The 20,892-nt window shown below is 36.4% G+C and overlaps 1 protein-coding gene across 2 annotated transcripts in view; it reads right to left on the reverse strand.

The window, feature by feature from the left end:
* The window catches only part of LOC119153768 (adhesion G protein-coupled receptor A3-like), a 277,280-nt gene that overhangs the window by 157,004 nt on the left and 99,384 nt on the right, over window positions 1-20,892 (reverse strand). For both annotated transcript variants that reach the window (XM_037400601.1, XM_037400602.1), the window contains 3 exons: window positions 20,602-20,673; window positions 12,518-12,589; window positions 11,619-11,782 (listed from right to left, as the gene is read on the reverse strand). In XM_037400601.1, coding sequence (XP_037256498.1) covers window positions 11,619-11,782; window positions 12,518-12,589; window positions 20,602-20,673 — 308 coding nt within the window. The remainder of the gene's footprint in view (window positions 1-11,618; window positions 11,783-12,517; window positions 12,590-20,601; window positions 20,674-20,892) is intronic.

Genomic DNA, 20,892 nt, shown 5'->3' on the forward strand with positions numbered 1-20,892 from the left:
TTTATGTAATCCAGCCTGGTATTTCAGATTAGCCCTAGATTAGAACACTGAGGACCTATGGAGGAGGAATCAGGTTACACAAATACCGCTAAATTAGAATATCACTTAAGAGTCCTTCTCACAGAAAGTATATCCCTGAACATTTTAATGCATGCAGTGACCCAAGATGTATATAATGTTGAAAATAATAGAAATTACATTAAGAACCATTAACTAAAATTGAAAAACAGAGCACTGAAGCTCTAAGGAAATGTTCCAATGCATATGCCTTTAATATCTACATAAAACAATTTATATCACACACATGCACACACATGAAATACTTTCTGTCTTTTCTTTACAGTTCGGTTCTTGAGATTTTAAAAACAGTTCAATTTTCCATCAAATTTTGTCCTATTTTTGCTTACTGTTTTAAAAGAAGGAAAAGAGAAGAATGTGAAGGAATTGAACATATATGGAATATAAATGCATGTAAAAGACATAATATAAAATGCATTGCTAACCTGTATTTTAGTTACATGTGAAATCCAATATGATCACATTTAGAATGTATGAATTTCTAATGAATGAAGTCTATTGTTGTTTTGGGTGAATGATAAAAAGCAAATCTGTAAGTACAAAAGCTGGCCTATGCAATAGATCGTTGAAACCGCAGAAAGTTGGCTGGTCACTGGCCATTGTCTTGGAGACATTATGAGAGAAAAATGAAATTACGTCCAACCTCCAGCCACATTTGTTGCATTTTCTGCTGCATAACCTATAACCTGAGCAGCACAACTCCCTACAGCTAAATAGCTACTAAGGGCATAATCCTGGTTACTACACTAGCACATTCCACTGTTAAGTTTACTACAAACACAGTTTTCTGCTATACATTTTCTGGCCTACATTAACTGCCTTTGTTTGATATTGGCAGCTTTTACAGTCAGAAATAGGAAAATCCACAGGTTTCTCCAGGCTGCCCACACATCAGCGTGGTATTACAGTGCTCATGTCTCAGGATACACCACTGACTTCTGCCTCTTGGTAGAAAATTTAGTTTGCTACAGTGCACCACAAGCTTTTGGGACAGAAAAAAGCCAAAGGTTGGTATTTTGCTTCTTGTTAATTACCTGATTTATTGTGTTGCCAATGGGCTTTTTATTTTAACTGAGTGTGCCTACAGGGTGCGGCACATCCTGCTGACAAAAGTGTGAGTTAGAGCTCTAATATTTGTATACAATCTCAGTGGGAAAGAAATGTGCATGGAAAGCACAGTGGGGGGAAGCTGGAAGTGAGGACAAAGAAAAGGAACTGGTCCAATAAAAAGGACAGATGAAAATGAGGAAAACAAATTGAAAAACATTAGTTAAAAATCTGAGTTTCTGACACAGCACATTACAGCTGTTGATGTGTACTGAATGGAACTGAAGACAGTGATCTGAATTGCTCTAAAGGCCAGTTCTGCCAAGAAGGGGAGGTGCACCAATGCCAACTGCCATGTTGCAAAATTTGCTGACAATAACAAAAGGTTTGGTGTAGAAGGTCATAGGCAGTGCCATATGTCAGAGAAGTCAAGAATGAATACAGAACTGGAGCCAACCTTCAGTTTTAATAACAGCTTTGCCTGGCTCCAGTTTTAAGATAATATCAAGAAAATGCAGATGCCAACATATATTAAACATATCAAAATAAGTCTTTGGGGCTTGGAACAAGAGAGCTTTGTAACATGTACATTTACCACTCACTGCAGGAAAAGTGGAGCTCCTGTTTTTGCAATAGCTTCTTATTTCCACCAACTACATAATGCTGGCAGGGCAAGGCACATTGCACACCATTTTATCAGTCCCTTTCACCCTTTTACATGCTTTTCAGATAGAAACGTAAAGTAGATGTATTTTTTTTGCAGCATCTCATAATTAAATCACAGGTTTATGTTTACTTTGTAATGCTAAGTGCTACACTGAAATAGTAGCTACTAAAAAAAGCGCAAGACTTCAGACAAGTATGCTGTTTTATTTTAAGTTACAAATTTTGTATTGCATTTTACTCTTGCCAACTTCTGTAAAGCCATCAATGCTGAGAAAAAGAGAGAGAAAGGGTGTATGTCTCATGAGTGGGCATAGCAGAATCAGTGGACTGAGGCACTGATAACATAGATGCTGCTGCATGGAGCCGAAAAGAAGTAGCAATCCTAGGGTCTATCTTGAGTTAGAACTACAGTGAGCCCAGGCTGTCACAGTCCACTGCTACTGGTGCTTCCGTTACCTGGGTTAGCTAATCTCATAAACATAATCCATATCTACAAAACAGAAGATGAAATTCAATGCAGTTGTGCCAAGAAGAGCTACAATCATAGCTCTGGATGACAGCCTTGCTGAGAAGCACTTGAAGTCCATAACTTCTCGGATTTATTCATTTAAAATAAGTTACATCTGTGTAGAAACTAAGGCAGGCTGAGCTGGGAAAAGTACAACTCAAACCCAGTCACTTTTAGAAAATTCAAGTCATAATGGGTTTCATCTAGCACTCAGCAAGTGGATGACAAGTCCAGCTATGACAAAGTTATTTAACCTTTCTCTGCAGGAGTTTCCCCCAGATTTATAAACCCCTGTGAAAATGAATTATCATTTTTGCACTGTGTCTAGGGACTGATGTGTGTTGTATCCATTACAACCATTTTAAGTGAGGGAGCAGTGGAAAAACACTTTCTGACTTACTGATGATAGCAGTGATTTACTTGGTAGGAAAGCAGAGGTAGAGAAATACAGAGGTAGCAGATTTCACTTAACAGCATTTAATATAAATGCCAATATCATAAAATTAATTTGTAAAGTGGCAACAGCTACTTGAAAAATTTCCACCACAGGAAATTCAAGGTTTTGTTCTAGTTAGTCAATTCATCAAAAATATTATCTGCGTGCAGGCAAAATATAGCTCACGTCTTGCATTGGCATATCTAGCAGAAATTTAAAAGAATGGGCAAAGACTTTTTTCCATCACTGATTCCTTTCCTATCAAATAAAACTGCTGCCACTTTTCCATCTCTTATTTTCAAATTGTCCCAGAAGTCTACTTTAGAAGCTGGTGAGCATTTGATTATTTGCTGCACCCTGAAACTTGAAGACCATGACATATTGACAGCTATGGTACTGGAAGATTCGTCAGCACAAATTCCTTCACTGGCAAGAGTCAGAAATTGTTGCTAATTTTGATTACTCATATTATCCTTATGGCAAGCAAGCTGGCAGGTTCATGGCTATGCACACTCATTACAGCTTGCAGTTAATAAAAATGGCTGAGTGGTGGCAAGCGAAAGCACCTAGCTCTACAAAATATATTGATTAGCTTTATCTAACTGAGAAGTGCGGTGGTAGCAGTCATCTTTCCAAACCTTAAGCACCACTAGCCATTTTCTTTTTATTTTCCTATCATGACTGCACACTTAGACCATGGAAACATGGCAGCAGGAAGATCTCAAGAGTGGCAGTGATTGCTCTTAATTGCCCAGAGTCCAGCAGGCTGCATGTGGACCCATCTATGCTGCAAGAATGCCAAACAAGACACGTAAAAGTCATAAAAGATGCTGAACAAGTGACAGTTCTGTTGAAGTAAGAACTTGTCCCAGTCATTGTACGAATTTTTTCCATTGCAAACTCCTCTCAGCCCAGCTGACAGTGTCAGAAACTGCAGCTCTCAACAGCCATTTTTTATACATATATTAAAGACAGCGCTGTGTGATGAAACGTGCTATAAAAATGTGAAATACCACTATGGTATACTCCACTTAATTAGAACACAGAATATTAGGATGAAGGATTTAGAGAGAAATTTCCCATAAGAACAACAAAGATTCATTACAACAAACCTTAGTAAGTGCTGTTAACTGGACAATACTAACATAGTTTGGTATAGAAGCTTATATAATCTGTTCTAGAAATTACCAGTATAAAATGTAACCCTAGTCTTTTAATGTACATGTTCTCATGCTAAGAATAAAGAATATATCTTCTTGGATGTTCCATGGGCCTTAGTCAAGGCTGGCTGTCTTACTGTTGCTTTGCTCATGAGCAAGTAGTTTTTGGAGATGGCCAGTCAAGTCTCCAAGGGTAGAAGCTTTGAAGATTAAAGAGGCTTTTTTTTTGCTGATGTTTTCCTCACTACATCTTAGCTAAATTTTCCTTTACTTACTTCACATGCTTTTTGGGACAAGCAGGCAAAGATCACGTAGAAAATAAGACACAACTATACTTTGAAAACCTCTGATAGAGTTTAAGAGCAAGCCATGGGAAGAAAACCAAACTGGGTACATTCCCAGCATCATTCAAATCAGCAAGATTTCAGGGATGAAAAGTTCTGTTAAACTATATTTTCATGTGTGAGCACAGATGCAAGAAAATATGTACTAGTAAACCTTCATCCTTTAAATTTCTCAAATGACCATTTTAATGCTTCTGTTATTTAGTGTTTGTAAGTTTTAAATGTAACTAGTATTGTGCCTCAAACCTTGCAGCAGTGTTCTAAATTACCACTAAGAAAATTAGATAATAATGTTTAATATTAAATGTAGGGCAACATATTTCTTTTTTTGCCAGTTTGAGACTAATCATATTGGAATTACACATCCAGAATTTGGAGCCAAAATGTTAGAACATCGTTGGTTTCACATTACTAAATGTTAGTATGGAAAACAACTTTGAAATACAAAATGGCCACTTAGCTCTGACACAAAACAAATCTACCACATCTGTCTTTGAAATATCCAAAATGTACAGCTAAATTATTTGATTTATAGGCATTCTATTATTATGCATATTTTGTTATTAAAGAAAATCCTGGATTGCTAACATTGTAAAATAGAAAAAATTGCAAGAGGATTTAACCACAGCTAATTTTATCACTACCCATATCTTGCAAAACCTAATCCTCTGAAAGGTTACTAATGTGAATATTCCTATTTCAATATAATTAGACCTATTCATATGATCAGGCATTCCCTGCAGAATTGGAGCTAAAGTCTTGATCCTGCATATTCTTGAAGACAATGATGCTCTGCATGAATGCAGCAGGCTATCTATAGGCTGCCAAGAAACTACAGGACTGGAATCTAAATCTGGATAATTAATCCATCATTCTTTGTACTTGAGATTTTGAGTTTAGTCAGTTACTACATACTGAAACACCCCCCCCCCCCAGTTCAATATTTACATTGTGTTAATGGAGTAAGAATGACTTGTAAATTAAGAAAGAAATGGTTGAAATAATCTCAAGCCCATCCCTAAGTTTAAGTAAAGAACAAATGAGACCAAAAAAATGTTTTGAGTACACTGAGAGCAGAAAGGAAGAAAAATATTCCTTGTTAACTTTGAGCCAGTATTTTTGTAATATATAGTTTATTATGTAATATAATATGTAATGTTATTATGTAATATATATAAAGGTTTTAAGAACAATCTATGTGCATACATATACAACTGTCATTTTAAGATTCAAACGGCAATGTAGATAATTAATTTTTTTCACCACATGAAAAAGCAACTTCAAATTTCATTTTTCACCCAATATCCCTACTGCAAAATATTTGGCAGTATTCTTAAAAGCTGATGCAGAATCAGACTGAATGCATTCAGGTGATTTCAGGTTTAAATTTAAATATTGAAAAAGGTCTTCTTTCAAAGATGAAATTTCCCAATATTAACCTATTTTTTTTCTATTTTTAGCAATCTAAAAGTAAGTACGTATCTCCTTCAGAGTTCTTACTATAGACAGTGGAAGCAAACTTGCTCTGCTAGGGAGGAAGGGAAAACAAAGCGCAAGTACATCAGGTAAAATTGTAAGGACATTTCAACATATGCAGCATCTAAAATATCACTATTCTACCATTGCTGAGAAAGCATTTGAAGCCACACTGAATAAAAATGTATGTCAAAAAACAAGAAGCTGTTTCAAAAAACTAAAGTAATTTAAACAGGAAGTATAGAAAAGAAAATGTTCTCTTTTTCCCCCAATGGTATTACTCTAATTGATTTTAAATTATTTGCAGTATTTAGGTAAGACTGAAAAAAAAACTACTTATGAAAATAGACTAGGGAGCTGCATGTGGTCTGAGAGAAATATGCCGTAACGTTCTGCTGGTATTTAAGCATAAGTAATGCAGATTAGAAAATCTGACCGTGGGTAAGTAATGGTGAAATTCATACTTTTCTATATAAGAAATGTAATCTGAAAATTATTAACTAAGAAGACAAGTAGAAAGAATGCATAAAGCATATAAACGTGCTCTCTCCTTCTTTTTGCTTTGCACCACTTTCAATTTGAACAGGTACAGAGCATCAGAGAAGAAAGGGCTTACATTTTAACCTGACTCTGCTCCTTTAGAAGATGAATACTCTGATTCTCAGTGAAGTGAGGCAAACTACAAGAGACAAGGTGCTGGTTAAGTACGAACAGTTCCCTAACAACTATATTCCCCTCCCTCCCAATGTATTATTTACATTCTCTATGAAACATTTGAAGAATTGTATTGCAGAATACAGAAGCCAGAAAAGGATCTACCCTTTTGATTTTTATCCCTCCCTTTAATTTGTATCCCTCCTAAGTAGGAAGTCTATTACTTTAAAAAGGCACATTTCAGTAACATTTTAAGAGTCACAACTTGATAATTTCACTCCTGAGCTAACACTATAAACTAAGGTAGTTTACAGAATTCAGAGACTGAGTAATAACTCAAACACTGTTGGAGGCTCACAACTTGCGGCTATTATCTTGCATCCTTTCTTACCTCTTTTTTCAGTAGGATGGATTTTTATTCTCTAGCTTTCACTTTTCTCAGCAGACAGCCCCCTAAGGCATGCTAGAATTCTAATCATACAGATCTTATACAGATAAAACTCCAGTTCTGTACTTTGAGTACTCATTCCCCATCATCCATAGTGAAAGTCCTAATTGACTAATAAAGCTCTGAGTACATTACGAACCAACTCAAAGAATTTCTCACTACGAGTTTGATGTAAACAGTTACAACTATATGCATCAGAGCCAACAGGTGCGCTACCTGGGAACAGAATACACATTTTGTAAAATACATACTTGCAAAATAACATACTGTAACAACCCCTCTAAACCATGTGAAACACAACAGTTGATTTTCATGAACATGGAGCACCCAGAGCAACAAAAGAATTCAAAACCAGCTTCTGGATACTCAGAGTGTCTGAAAAGCAGGCTCCTGAGCCTAGGGAGGCCACACTACTCCCATTAAAGTAGATGAGACACGACATAAAAACAGATGCTATCTCAGCCACGTTAACACAAGAAGGGAAAATGGTTCAGCTGTGACATTTTGTTTGGTAATTTTGCCATTACTCTGTGCTTTGCAAGTTATATTTTCACCATACTTCCCCCTGAGACTGCATCTTAAAATGAACGTATCAAACATTTGAGCTTATATCTATTTCCTTACTCTGGAAGTTTCTTGATGAGGATGGTATACAAAAAACATGCATTAATACTAGCTTTGCTAATTGTCTCCTTTTGCCCATGTTGGTTGTAATTATTGCAGCAACCTGGGTTTTTCAGAGATGTGCACAATACAGGTGAGAAAATAACGCTGTACCTTAGAACTTCTTTTAATTCTTGTCCTACAGTCCTGTGTTAAAGCAGCTCAACATGCAAGGACATTTTCTCACATTCAACAGAACACCACAAATAAGGAAGTGGGAAACAGAAAAAAATTGGTGCAGAAGCGTAACAAAGACACAAGCAACTAATTTGTTTCTTCCATGAAAAAGACTTGTGCATACCACAGACAGAGAAAGAGGGTAAACATAGTTTTGGGGGATTACATTTAGCCAATTCCTCATTAAAGGGTCAAGCGCAAAGGGCTAGAATGGGCTCTGCCAACATGGCCTGAGAGCCATTCCAGGCTGTTAAAGATTGCTTTCTCAGGCTTACTGCCAGCCGGCCTTACAGCAGCCTGCTGGCAAACGGGGGGACAACCACAGGGACAGGAAGGGTGGCAGCTAGCTTGCCTGAAAGTGCTGTGATGAGACGGTGCGGATGTTCCATACCAAAGCACCTGGTCGGGTAGTGCAAAGTGACTTGAAAAAAATCTAGATGTCTCTCTACGTTTAACCTTCCTGAGAACTGACAAGACACTACTTCTAGTTCTTTTAACACTTCTGCTTTATAGGTCCACGCAAGACTATGATGACCAATGTTGACTGCATAAACCTGAAACGCTACTGACACTAAGAAAAGAACTAAACCTATCCACTCTGCACAGAAAAATGCATAATGATAAGGAATTAAAATGTAATTTATTATTTATAAATTAATTAACATCTAAGCAAAAAAAAAATAGTCTTAATATCCTTTTATGTTTTATTACTTTTGAAGCAATTTCTTTTTTAATAAAAAAAAGTGATAGCATGGTCCTGATTACTTATTTATAAGCATCTGTAGAGAAAATGTATATGTAAAAAGCAGTATTTTAATTCGTAGGAGTTCTACATGAGAAACAGTATTCTGTCCCAGGACAATTACTTTTCTCTGTGATCAATATAAATAAAAAATAATGGCTTAAAGCATTACAAAATGATTTTTATATTTTGACCTCTCCAGTATTTTTTGTATAATTCAGTAAATATTTACATCATTTTCAGCCAAATCATTTATCTAAAGATTAATACTATGTCAACTACTTTCTGAACTCTAAATAAAATCTAACTGGGGGGACAAGAAAGTCAGCACTTTTCCAAACATTCAATTTGATTAGTCAACATTTTCTAACAGAAACAGGTTTCATCAGATTTACAGGTCAATTGCAATTTGCAGAACAACTGAACTTTTACTACTTAGTGCTGTTAGTTCAATAGCATCAACACAGCTTTGAAACTGAGAAACTAAATTCTAATGCCTCCTTCATCAGTGTAAATAATCAAAACCCAGTTTTAAGAGCAATCTTCTGTAATCCCCTTAAGACAAAAACTTACACAGGTCTTTCCTGAGTGAAGAATTTGGCCTACAGAATCCTTTTCTGCTGATGATGTGCAGAAGGAAAAAAATCACAGACTCCTATCAGACCTCAGGTGGAATTTATAGCACTGGTATTCAGGAAAATGTAATTTTCCTCCTGTAAATTGAAGAAGTTTTATCTGGAGTCATGGAGGAACAGAAACAAGGCACTGCATGAAGCCAATTTCACAATCATTTTTCAGAAATATACTCTGTACATACCGCTATGAATTCATTGCGGTCCCTCATAATTAAGGCAAAAAGACAAAACTACTTTTTATCATCAAACTAACTTTTCAGCCTTATTTCCAACGTTGTCAAAAATTGTTTTATAGCTGAACATTTCTGAAAGTTGGAGATTTTTGTTAAAGAAGATTTAAATAGCTCTTACAAACTGTAATGAAATATGAAAGCAAAACCCTGTGAATTCCAAAGCTGTGCAGTTACTTAAATTAACTCATAAAAATCCACAAAGCAGGTTTTTAACTGTTTTCAATGGGTGACTACTTTGGCTACCATGAATTATCAGACACATGAGAAAGATTTGCCAGAAATAAATTTGAAAGATGATTTCTTCTCCCATCAAAACACAAAATAAATCTAAACAGCTCCCTGTAGCTATTCAGAATTTTTTTACTATCTAGTTTCCTCTCTACATACTTGGACTTTTTGGTTCATTCCCTGATTTGCCTGCTTGCATTCTTCTTTTCTTTACTCATCTTGTGACTACAATACCTCATGGTATCTGGCATGTAGAAGGAAGATCAATAACTATACATACAAAGTCTGACAGTATGGAAGATATTCACATGTAGGAGTTTTTAATTTTTAAATCACTTAATATCTTCTTTAAGATATGCTTAATTTGATCACCTATATGCATATTTCAACACATATTATTTTTAAAATATTCTCAATAGCTGTTATTATTTTGGTGCCAGTCTTTTACTATGCCTACATTATAACTAAGTTACTGAAAATGAAATTGCCAAACACTGCGAGCACTGTGAGCTGCCCAGCAGATATTACAAGCACCGCGAAGTACCTGGCAGGCATTGCAGAGCTGGTGGAAGGCTCAGCAAACACAACCACAGCGCACGGATACTGAACGCAGTATCAAGCTATTGGCAGTCATTACAAACCTTGTCAAGTGTCTGTGGACATTACAAATAGCTGTGAGAACTAGATGGGCATTATAAATTCTGTATCAGGGGTGTGGTAAGGAGTCCTATTAGGAACTAAAGTATGAAATTCAGAGAAACGGCTTTCATTTCTACTGTAAAATTCACAGGCTCATATTCATTGGCAACCTGGAAGTATCAATTAACAGTCCTTATCCATTTTTCTGATCATTCCAGCATTTTCAGAAGGATTCTTCCTGCTGGGAAATGGACCTCTATAAAAGATGCCCATGCTGGGTCCCTATAAAATGGCAGCTTGATATCTGAGAAGTATTGCAGATTTTCAAATGTTCAGTAATACAGGCTACTGGGAACTCCTCTGCTTTTCGCTAACAAGAGCTCATTCCTTATCTGCCTCCAGACAGGTATCTGCGTTTCCTTAACAATTCAGCCCATGGACTGTAGCTGATATTCACATCCTTTCACCTCTCCCAACTTGTAAACACCTGTATTTGCTGTTAAAACCAAATATTTTGTTATTACTTCAGTCAATTCTGATCTCCCTTCTGCTATAAATACGTTTGCTAACACACATCATTCCTCTTGTGGTTATTAGGATAAAAGTGTGACTTTCCTTTTGTTTGTATAAGACATTAACAAAGTCACCATGCCAGCAATTTTATGTCGTTCAAGAAAGTCAAATATTCAAAGATTCTGTGATTAGTCAAGTGTGTGTGAAATTATACTTCTGATTATGGAATCCACTAGCATCATCTTAGGCTTTTTTTTCTCTCCAGTATGTGATATTTTTTAAATCTCTTTTTTAGTCTACTCTTTACTAGACAGTGTTCAGGATGAGATGAATTTTCTTTGCTCACTTATATTGTTTTGTTTCCTTCCTAACACTATATTCATCATGTTTGCTATGGTGGAAAATCTTTTCCAAAAAAAGAGATTCACTTAGAAATCTTCAAATACAGAATTCACCTAACCGGAGCTCACCGTAAAAATTCTATTCATCCCCAGGACACAGTGGTAAAATGTATAGTTACAGGTTTATGAAAACGAAAAATAAAAGAATGAAATCTGACATTTATGTCACACTGTCAGACATATAACTTTAAAGGAACATTCTATAAATCCTTACGGGAATCCTCAGTTTCATGCAGTATACAATGTGGAGCTACCATCACGGGTTTGTGTTTGAAATCATAATTACATGTTACCTAATATATAGACAGAACAGTGGTGTTCTTGCAATTTTTATATATATGTTTGTGTATATATATATATATATATGTAATTTTGTATGAAATGAGAACCTTGTATTTTCTTCTATATTCTTCAATCTTGTATTTTCTGTGCCATATATTTGTATTTCTTTTGTCTATAAGCAAGTCAGATTTATTACTGGTTTTGGGTTTTTTTGGCATAATTTCTGGGTTTTAGTATTTTTTCTGGATTCCACCTCAATTTGTAATGTTAAATGAGAGTACAGCTCACCACATATCAGCTGATTTTCCTTCAGGTTATGAAATGACAGTCCTTGTAAAGCACTGGGGTAAGCACAAACTGTTTCCTCTGCTATTCGAACTGAAGCATTTCTGGCCCATTGCAAGACCCATTTCAGATTGCAGTCACAAATGAGTGAATCGGTGTTGAAATGTCTAGGAAGGCAAAGGAAGATCACAATTGGTACACATGCAATTTTCGTAAACGTACTTTCTCCTGCTAGATTCAAATTATCTAATTCCCAAGAGAACTAATTCTAGACAGATGCATAACTATAGATGGATAATTATAGATGGATAATTATAAAGATATCATGAGACAGCTAATACATGTGGTCTCACTGTCAACGAGTTTCAAGACATTATGCCAAAATTCTGACTACTGAATTAAATTTGAGTATGTGCTACTGTAGAAAGTCATACTATAACAGACTTCAACTTAATAAAAACTCTTTTAAGTAGAAACTCGACCATGGAAGCATCCAAAATATGCTTTTAAATCTCAGAGAAGTATATTTAATATAAATAACTGGAAATTGTTATTACAGGAAAAATATTTAACATGAGTGGTTTTGTGTATTTAGAGTTATTTCATGATGTAATGCATGAATACATGGGAATGTGTAAGATCGTAAGGATAAAAAACCAGGAATGCTAGTCAGGATGGTTAGACTGGACTAGTCAGGAACAGGGTCTAGTTGTCAGTGCTATCTATCCATTTCACTGGGACAGGTAGAAGATGGCAGCTCATCAGTAGTGAGACAGACATTTTTACATTTGGAATGCATTGCTAGAAACAATCCCGTTGGAATTCATATTCTACTCTGCTATGGTTATTCTAATGTCTTTCTTGAATATATCAGATTTCCAAACATAAGGAATGATACTTACAGTGCTTTCAGAGCGAGCAGCTCAGAAAAAAGTCCATTCATGAGACTTGAAAAAATATTCCCTGACAAATTCCTAGAAAAAAGCAACTTACAGTCAGTTATAAAAAATACAAGAAAAAAAAAATTGTTACAATTTTCCCAACACGAATTAAGCTGCTTTCTTCACAACAGTAAAAACTTATTTAAACTTGTACATTGCTTTTTGATAAATGACAGCAATATTCAAATAAATCATACACTTTTACTTCTCTTATTTTCACAGGTGGTATACATAAAATTCACTTGGTCTAATGAACAGGAATATTTCTGCATATTTAATAGAATAGAAATCTAGAAGAGAATATACTAGAATTTAAATGAAAATATTCATACGATGATCAGTCAGTGAGATCTATGTTGTGTTTTCATAGTATATGTAGAACGTCACTTCAAGGTAAAGAAATAAAACCACTGTCTTTAGTAATGCTCAAAAGAACTCAAGCAATTCCTTAAAACAGTAATGAATTTTCAAAGTAACTACACAAATAGTTTTATTACAAAGGACTTTAAACAAACTGATTTTTCCCATCCTTAAATTAAGGACATTTCCATTTTAACTATTGTTCTACTATTTCTTGTCTTGATGGCTGAATAGATTAGGTTGAATACTTGCAAACAGACACAATTCAATTTTGCTTAGTTTAACAGGATTGCTCTGCCAGTGCCTTAATAGTATAAAAGTTAAATGCTTCACATCAATTAATACTGTCTTGTTCTGTACCAGTAAACTGAAAAATTAGTGCAGTATCCAAGATTAACATTTTGTAGCATATAAATTACCTACTTTTGAAATACTGTTATATTTTCCTTTCTATGCAGTGCCTGAAGCCTACAGGTCTGAATTCAAGGTTGGCTGCAAAATTTCTGCTATCAGTGAAATTTCAGATCTCTTCACTGGACATTTGTTGTTACATATAGAAAAAAATGTAGACTGGCAAAGAAAATGGTAAAAAGGGTATTTTTATAATTATTAATTTTATATCTACAAAGTAAAGGATGCATATTAAACTGAAGATACAAATTCAGATCAGGAGCAATGTTCCACCAGTGAGAAATCTACCAAGCTGCAAAAGATCTGAACCAGCTTCATAGAGGAAGGAAGAATAAAAAAGTCAAGAACCATGCTTTCTACAGAAACCTGTTCATATACCTATGGATCAATGAATACAAGAAAAAAGATAAAATATTTCTAATTTATAAATTACTTTAAAAATGTTATGGAACATTCTTGAAACTATAACTAATCTTATTTTTGTACATAATTTTTCACCACTGAACTCACGAAAAAAAAAGAAAAGCAAAATTCTACTAATACAGAAAAATAAACTGGCTCAGCAATGTTAAGTGAAATTAGTTCTTATTACATTGAGTGATGATGGGATGTGCTTATATAATTGAACTCGTTAAGATTTTGTTCAACAGTGCACCTTTAATAGAGTTGCAGTGCAAAGCTCGTGGGAATGGAAGGGCTTTCAAATATCTCTTCAAGTGTGGATATGTCTACAGGTGGAAATGAATGGTTGCTTGGTGCTATCTATTTCTATTCCTTGAATATTTTGGATTTATCAACAGGAACTAAAGATATTGAGCATTTCACAAAGACTCAGTCACCTCTGGATCTACTCATGTGCTTACTGGACACAAGCCCTGATGAGGCATATGCTGGAGCAGTGCAGTGAACTGGGATATTAAACAGACTAAATCAGAAGCTGATAACCCTGACATTTACACTGAAGTAAATCAGAAGTAGTTCTACTAATATGAAAGCAGTTAAAGTAGTATAAACTTACCGACAGAGGACAATCATGCTGAACTGAAGGATGGGGAAAGCAATCTGCCTAGCTTTGCATGGACGGCAGCCAGAAGGCAGAAATACAGGGGTTTCTTTTCTCTGCCTTAACCCACTGCAGTATGACAACCTTTCCAATCTGAAACAAATCCCAGCTTTTCCCTGAGATAGTAGCTAGGTTTCATACAGCAGAACAAACATAAAACCAAGTCTAAAGTTTGGTAATTGCATGTGAACCAAAGGAAGGCTTTATGTCTGGTCAATATGTTAGGAAACAAGGAAAAACTGTTAAGTAATTTCCACAGCTGATGTAGCAGGATTCAGCAGATGTACAGTAGCTACGCATCTGCCAATGGTGTCTATTCTGATTCTGTGTCTACTGAATCTACGTTTTCCATAGGTCCTACCAAATCGACCAAGGTATCTAGCCAGAGCTGTTAATCTGAAAATGCCTGACTCATATATTCCATTTACAATTTTTTTGTTTCTTTCTATTGTGACAGAGAAGTATGTAACCCTTTTCTTCAGTGCTTTTGCCAAGTACTGGAATAATTGAGCTCCTGACAGTTTAAAAGTCAGCACCAAGCCAGCAAGGCAATTTTCATATTCTTTCATATTCTTCTGGCAATGACCTGGTCTGAAGTTTCTGTATTACCGACAATAATTAGCAAACTAGGATTGAACATGTTCACAGGGCTGTATAAGTCATACAGCAATACATTTCTATGCCCAAGAAACACGTAATTACAATATCTGGATCTCCAACAGTGAGAATAGCTTGTTCCCTAACAAAACTTTCAGGAATCCTCTCAAATCTCTGCAGATCTCTGCAGCACCCTGAAAATGTCTGGTTCTGTCAGTTCACATCATTTATGTTATATATTAAATTATCTCCAAATGCATAGTGTTGTGAAATTCCACCATTTCAAATATCCTAAAACCCACTCTAGCTTGATTTAAAAGGACATTTGTTCTAAAAACATCTGTATCACCTAGTTTGCAAACATTTCAAACATAACAAATTAATGCACTCCAAAGCTGATAGCACTTACTATGCCATTATCTTACTCCATTAACAGAAACATGCGCTTTCTGTTGTACCAGAGGTAAAATATTTTGGTCTTATGAACAACATCCTACACTTTTTTATATATACCAAATACTCTTGTGCTTTTACAGAAATTAATAAAACACTTCTGCCAAAAGCTTTAATATAAATAACAAATGCCACAAAACAGTCAAAGGGAGTTATGCATCTCAAAGGACCATTTTGAGGCAAAATATCGGTAGAAACGGGAGTATATTAATATGAAGAATGCTCCACTCATAAGCAGTATTAAAAATCAAAAGAAGCTGAAAGCAAGGGTGAGAGACTGATCTGTGCAAAAGACTGAAACTGTCAAAAATGACAACAGAAATACAGAGAGGGCAGGTTATGGTGCGTGCTTTCTTGATGTTGCTAACGTGGGGTCTATTTGATTCACTATGTTACTGGTTTTGTACTTTATTTTCTGGCACCATACAAAGTGATTAGTTGCTTCAATGACGGCAAGAAAGCCACAGAAGAATTTATGGCATAATGTTATCATAAAGCTAACTGCTGATGATGATTCAGAGGCAGGATGAAGAATAAATCGGATATCCTTTAATCAAACAACTTGAAGGAAGGAGGAAGGTCTGTTTCGAACTTCCAAAAGGAAGATCCAGCAGTACCTGCTTGTTGAAACAGATTTAAGGCTGCAACATTTCAGAACCTGAAGAGATGACTTATAGGGGACTAAGGAAATGAAATCTGGCATATCAGTACAGTGGCATTATCCCAGTATTCCACAGCTCTTGATATTTAGATTAAATATAATTAATTTGAATGGCAGCTCCGTTACCTAGCAGTAATATATTTGCATACATAATTCTGGAACAAAGCACTGAAACATGGCCACTGAGGGGCCAAAGGAGGTTTGGAAGATTTGTTGCATTCAATTATGTCACTCCCAGTTAGAATATGCACACCCCATCACAGCATAAACACAGCCAAAGGGTAATATATAAGCCAAAAAAGTTAAGCTAGTTTCTTAGAAGACATAATAAATCTCCTCTTATACTGTCTGAGGCACTGTCAGCTACATCTGTCATATGAAGTGAAAGCATTTTGGAATCATTTTCCAGAGCACAAATCATCAAATCCAAGAAGGTGTAAAAATTAGATCAGTCTCAAGGAACATAATCACAACTCACTGGCTGCAGTAATTTCAGGAGCTGTGTGAAATTTTAGATTTCATTAGTAACCTGAAATTCAATTTCTAATCATTCAAATATACAACCTGAATGCAGTCAGGGTAAAAGTCTTTTCTACATTACCAAGAGGCTTACAATTTTTTGTGGCTTCTGTATGTGTGCGTGTTTTCAAAACAATACTAGGTGATTCGTACTAATTCATTTTTTCTTAATTCAGGAATTCTGTAGGCTGTCCTGTTCTAAAATAGACTGCACAAAATGATCAAGCCCTCTGAAGAGTGTTTGTATTATCCCTGAAAGCTCAGGCAGTTCTCACCCTTCATTCTGGTGAGGTATTTAAACATACCTTTACCTTACTCAGTTTAGATACATGCATCATATCACTTGGTTAAATGTCACATGTCAGTTTGGGCCTAGAACTGATTTTTTTAGCTCCGATTCCATATTTTCAAACTGAATTAGACTTGCAAGACTGAGTGAATCACACTGTATTACTTTGTTTTGCCTGGTATTTCTGCTTGTAAACAGGGTAAGGAAATCTCATTTCTGTACTTCACAGAAGATGCATGAAAAGATTTATGTCCTTTGCTCCTTCCAGTGGACTCATGGCTCTCCCTACTGGTTTGACAACAGCCTGCAAAGATCCTTCTGCACTTATCTCTGCCAACACAGGAGAGCTCTAATTACCACAATCAACAACTGCATAAATCAGCACATAGGTATATATCTTTTATACTGCTTCTTTAGTAATCTAAACCACACTTCATGGCTCTGAAACCAGTTCCATGTTTAAGAACCTGTCATCTTTTCCTGGGTACAATTATATACACTCATGTTAGACTAAGTAAATGCTTCTCCATAACCTTTTCAAAGAACAGCTTTCCCATACCCCTGAAATGACAAGTAAACACAATTCAGAGGTGTCAGCAGCAACAGAAAGGTGACTTATTATGTTTTAAAAATGTTCCAAAAGTTTGATTCCGGGAAGTGTGCATGAACTTCAAAGGGGAAAAAAGTTAGATAGTGTTAGAAAAGTACCAGGTGGCATTGGCTTGCAGTCAATGAACAATCACCGGTTCTTACACCAGAGGCAAATGAGATCCTAGCTCAAATAATTACTATCAGCATTATGTCATTATATGAAATTTCTGAGACTGAGGATCAAATGATACTATCAATGGCAGAGCATAGTTCCTCTTGATTGAGATTGTGGTTGTATTTCTTCACAAAATAATCACTGACCCAACAAAAGCAATGCTACTCTTGACTTTGGTTTGGTAAGGACGATTGTCCCTACAAAAGAGAAAGTCATAAATTTTGACAAAGCAATCATGAACTGATTTCCTTCAGATGAAAGGGGAATTACACTTATCTATTACTATGCCTCTGATTTTCAAAGGACATGCTTTTGAAATAAAAATAATAACTAATGAAGAACTACTAAAGGACATGAACTGGAAGGCAGGATGGGCCCATTTGTTGAGTCAATGGTAGAAAGGTAATTTAACCCCCAGATAAGAAAAATGGAAGATAGACTAAATGGATCAATAGCCAAATCTCAAACCTCGAAAAAAGAATTCAAGTTTTAAAAAGATCAAAGAAGTAGAGAGACTATAAGAAACAGGAAAAGGTTAGCAAAAAGACAGAAAGCATAGGACAATGAGAATTACCAAAAATTATGTTTGGAAAGTATACTAGAACACGGTGCAAAAGACACTTTAACAATACTAATATATTCGAAAAAGTAAAAAAAGAGTAGATATTATATATAGCCAAAATATATTCCATTACTCCTGATTTCTATTCTGTTCAGCAAGGTTGGTCATTTTAATTATAGGCATTTATGGGAGAAGCATATACTAAATTCTGGAAAGAACCTTTCCCAAGACCATCTATAGTACAACTACTGCTCTGCAGAACTAGTTAAAACCCAGAAAAGACCTGGGCAACTAGAGGCCTTCTAAGATAATTCCACTCACATGAAAACACTAGTAGTTAATTGTTTTCTCCTGCTTATATAGTATCATGTTAGATGTATACAAAACCCAAAAAATCATTTCCCTTGTCTAGAGAATTAGTCATCTTTTTATCTGACTACATGATACATTGTCAACAGATGCATATTTCTGATTTGCCAACATTTCTTTCTTTCTTTCAAAACTCACTTAGTGCATCAAACACGAGGCCAGACCAACAGGTTACCAGAATCATCATTCCTTCCACTGACACATGGACATAACACCCATAAAAGCACAAAGAACTTGGCATTAAGTGCATTTATTGTAAGACACTGTAAGATAATGGAAGGATAGAAGGGAGCGGAGTGAGACATCACTGCTGTTCTGCAGAAACAGTCTGGTGACTGATTGTATTTAGTGCTTTCACTAACGACTCTGGCTCAGAAATGTAAGCATGTGGAAAGGAAACCTGGCAACAAAAAAAAAAGGACTGGTCGATATGAAGAGAACTATCATACAAGAGGAAGTGAACATTCTTGAAGATGAGAGGTTTGGTAATTTCATTAAGTAATATTATTCAAAGTGAAAAAGCGTAAAAAGAATGTCACTTGAGAATTATATTTAAGAAAGGTCTAATTCAAATTTCTGTTATACACCAGGGCATCAGACAGACAACGATACAGAAAGTCCTGGATCTACACCCATTTGGAAATGAAAGTTAGCCCCATCTTAAGGGAAATGTAAACATTTACTTGAGATGCACAAAAAGACTAGATGCAAGAAATAAAAGTGTTAATTACAAATAGAAACACCACCTTAAACTGGCTACTTCTGGCTTGGGCAGGTAATACCCTACACTAGGTAAAAAGCTGGCTGCATGGCCAGGCCCAAAGAGTGGTAGTAAATGGAACATCCAGCTGATGACTGGTCACAAGTGGTGTCCCCCAGGGCTCAGTGTTGGGGCCGGTTCTGTTTAGTATCTTTATCGACAATCTGGATGAAGGGATTGAGTGCACCCTCAGTAAGTTTGCAGATGACACCAAGTTGGGCAGGAGTGTTGATCTGCTGGAGGGTAGGAAGGCTCTGCAGAGGGATCTGGACAGGCTGGAGCAACGGACTGAGACCAGTTGTATGAGGTTCAAGGAGAACTGCCAGGTCCCGCACTTGGGTCACAACAACCCCACACAGCGCTACAGGCTCGGGGAAGGGTGGCTGGGAAGCTGCTGGGCAGAAAAGGACATGGGGGCACTGGCTGACAAGCAAACTGAACATGAGCCAGCGCCATGACCAGGTGGCCAAGAAGGCCAACAGCATCCTGGCCTGTATCAGAAAGAGCGTGGCCAGCAGCACTAGGGCAGTGATGGTGCCCCTGTACTCGGTGCTGGTGGGGCCGTACCTCGAATCCTGTGTTCAGTATTGGGCCCTCACTGCAGGAGGGGCATTGAGGTGCTGGAGGGTGTCCAGAGACGGACAATGGAGCTGGTGAAGGGTCTGGAGCATGAGTCTTATAAGGAGCAGGTGGAGGGATCTGGGCTTGTTTAATGTGGAGAAAAGGCAGCTCAGGGGGGACCTTATCGCTCTCTACAGCTGCCTGACAGGGGCTGCAGGCAGGGGGGGGTCGGTCTCTTCTCCCAGATAACAAGTGACAGGACAAGAAGGAGGAAACGGACTCAAGTTGCACCAGGGGAGGTTTAGATTGGGTATTAGGAAAAATTTCTTCACCGAAAGGGTGGTCAAGCATTGGAACAGGCTGCCCAAGGACACGGTGGAATCGCCACCCCTGGGAGTGTTTAAAGAACACGTAGATGTGGAGCTTAGGGACATGGTGTAGTGATGGACTTGGCAGTCCTGGATTAATGGCTGGACTTGATGACTTTAAAGATCTTTTCAAACCTAACCAATTCTATGATTCTTTAAAATATCAAGTCACTACATTCAAAGGTTCAGGAGAGGGTATTTTTTTTACTACAAAAACTATAATTTTCTTACAACCAACTGTTCTCAGGTAAGATATGTGACAGTTTGGATTTCTCCTATTTAAAACAGGAGTGGTATTATACTCACAGTTTGTGAAGACTGTTAAGTCCAACAAACATTTCTGGTGTTAAGCAACCAATCCTGTTATTTGAAAGATCCCTGAAAGAAACCAAAAAAACGTGAAACATTAGGTCTGTCTTATTCATACACAGCCTCATTTTTAACGCTTAAGGAATTAGAGACAAATGAGAAATAAGATCTTTTTCCATAATGTAATGTAGCTGAATTAAATAGATTTAACAACTTTTATATTAACACTATTGAGCAATACTCCGCAACTCAACATACCATACTGCAAAGTACGCAAATTGCATTAAA

Source organism: Falco rusticolus, chromosome 9 (assembly GCF_015220075.1).
Source record: "Falco rusticolus isolate bFalRus1 chromosome 9, bFalRus1.pri, whole genome shotgun sequence".
In the NCBI taxonomy this organism is placed as follows: Eukaryota; Metazoa; Chordata; class Aves; order Falconiformes; family Falconidae; genus Falco; species Falco rusticolus.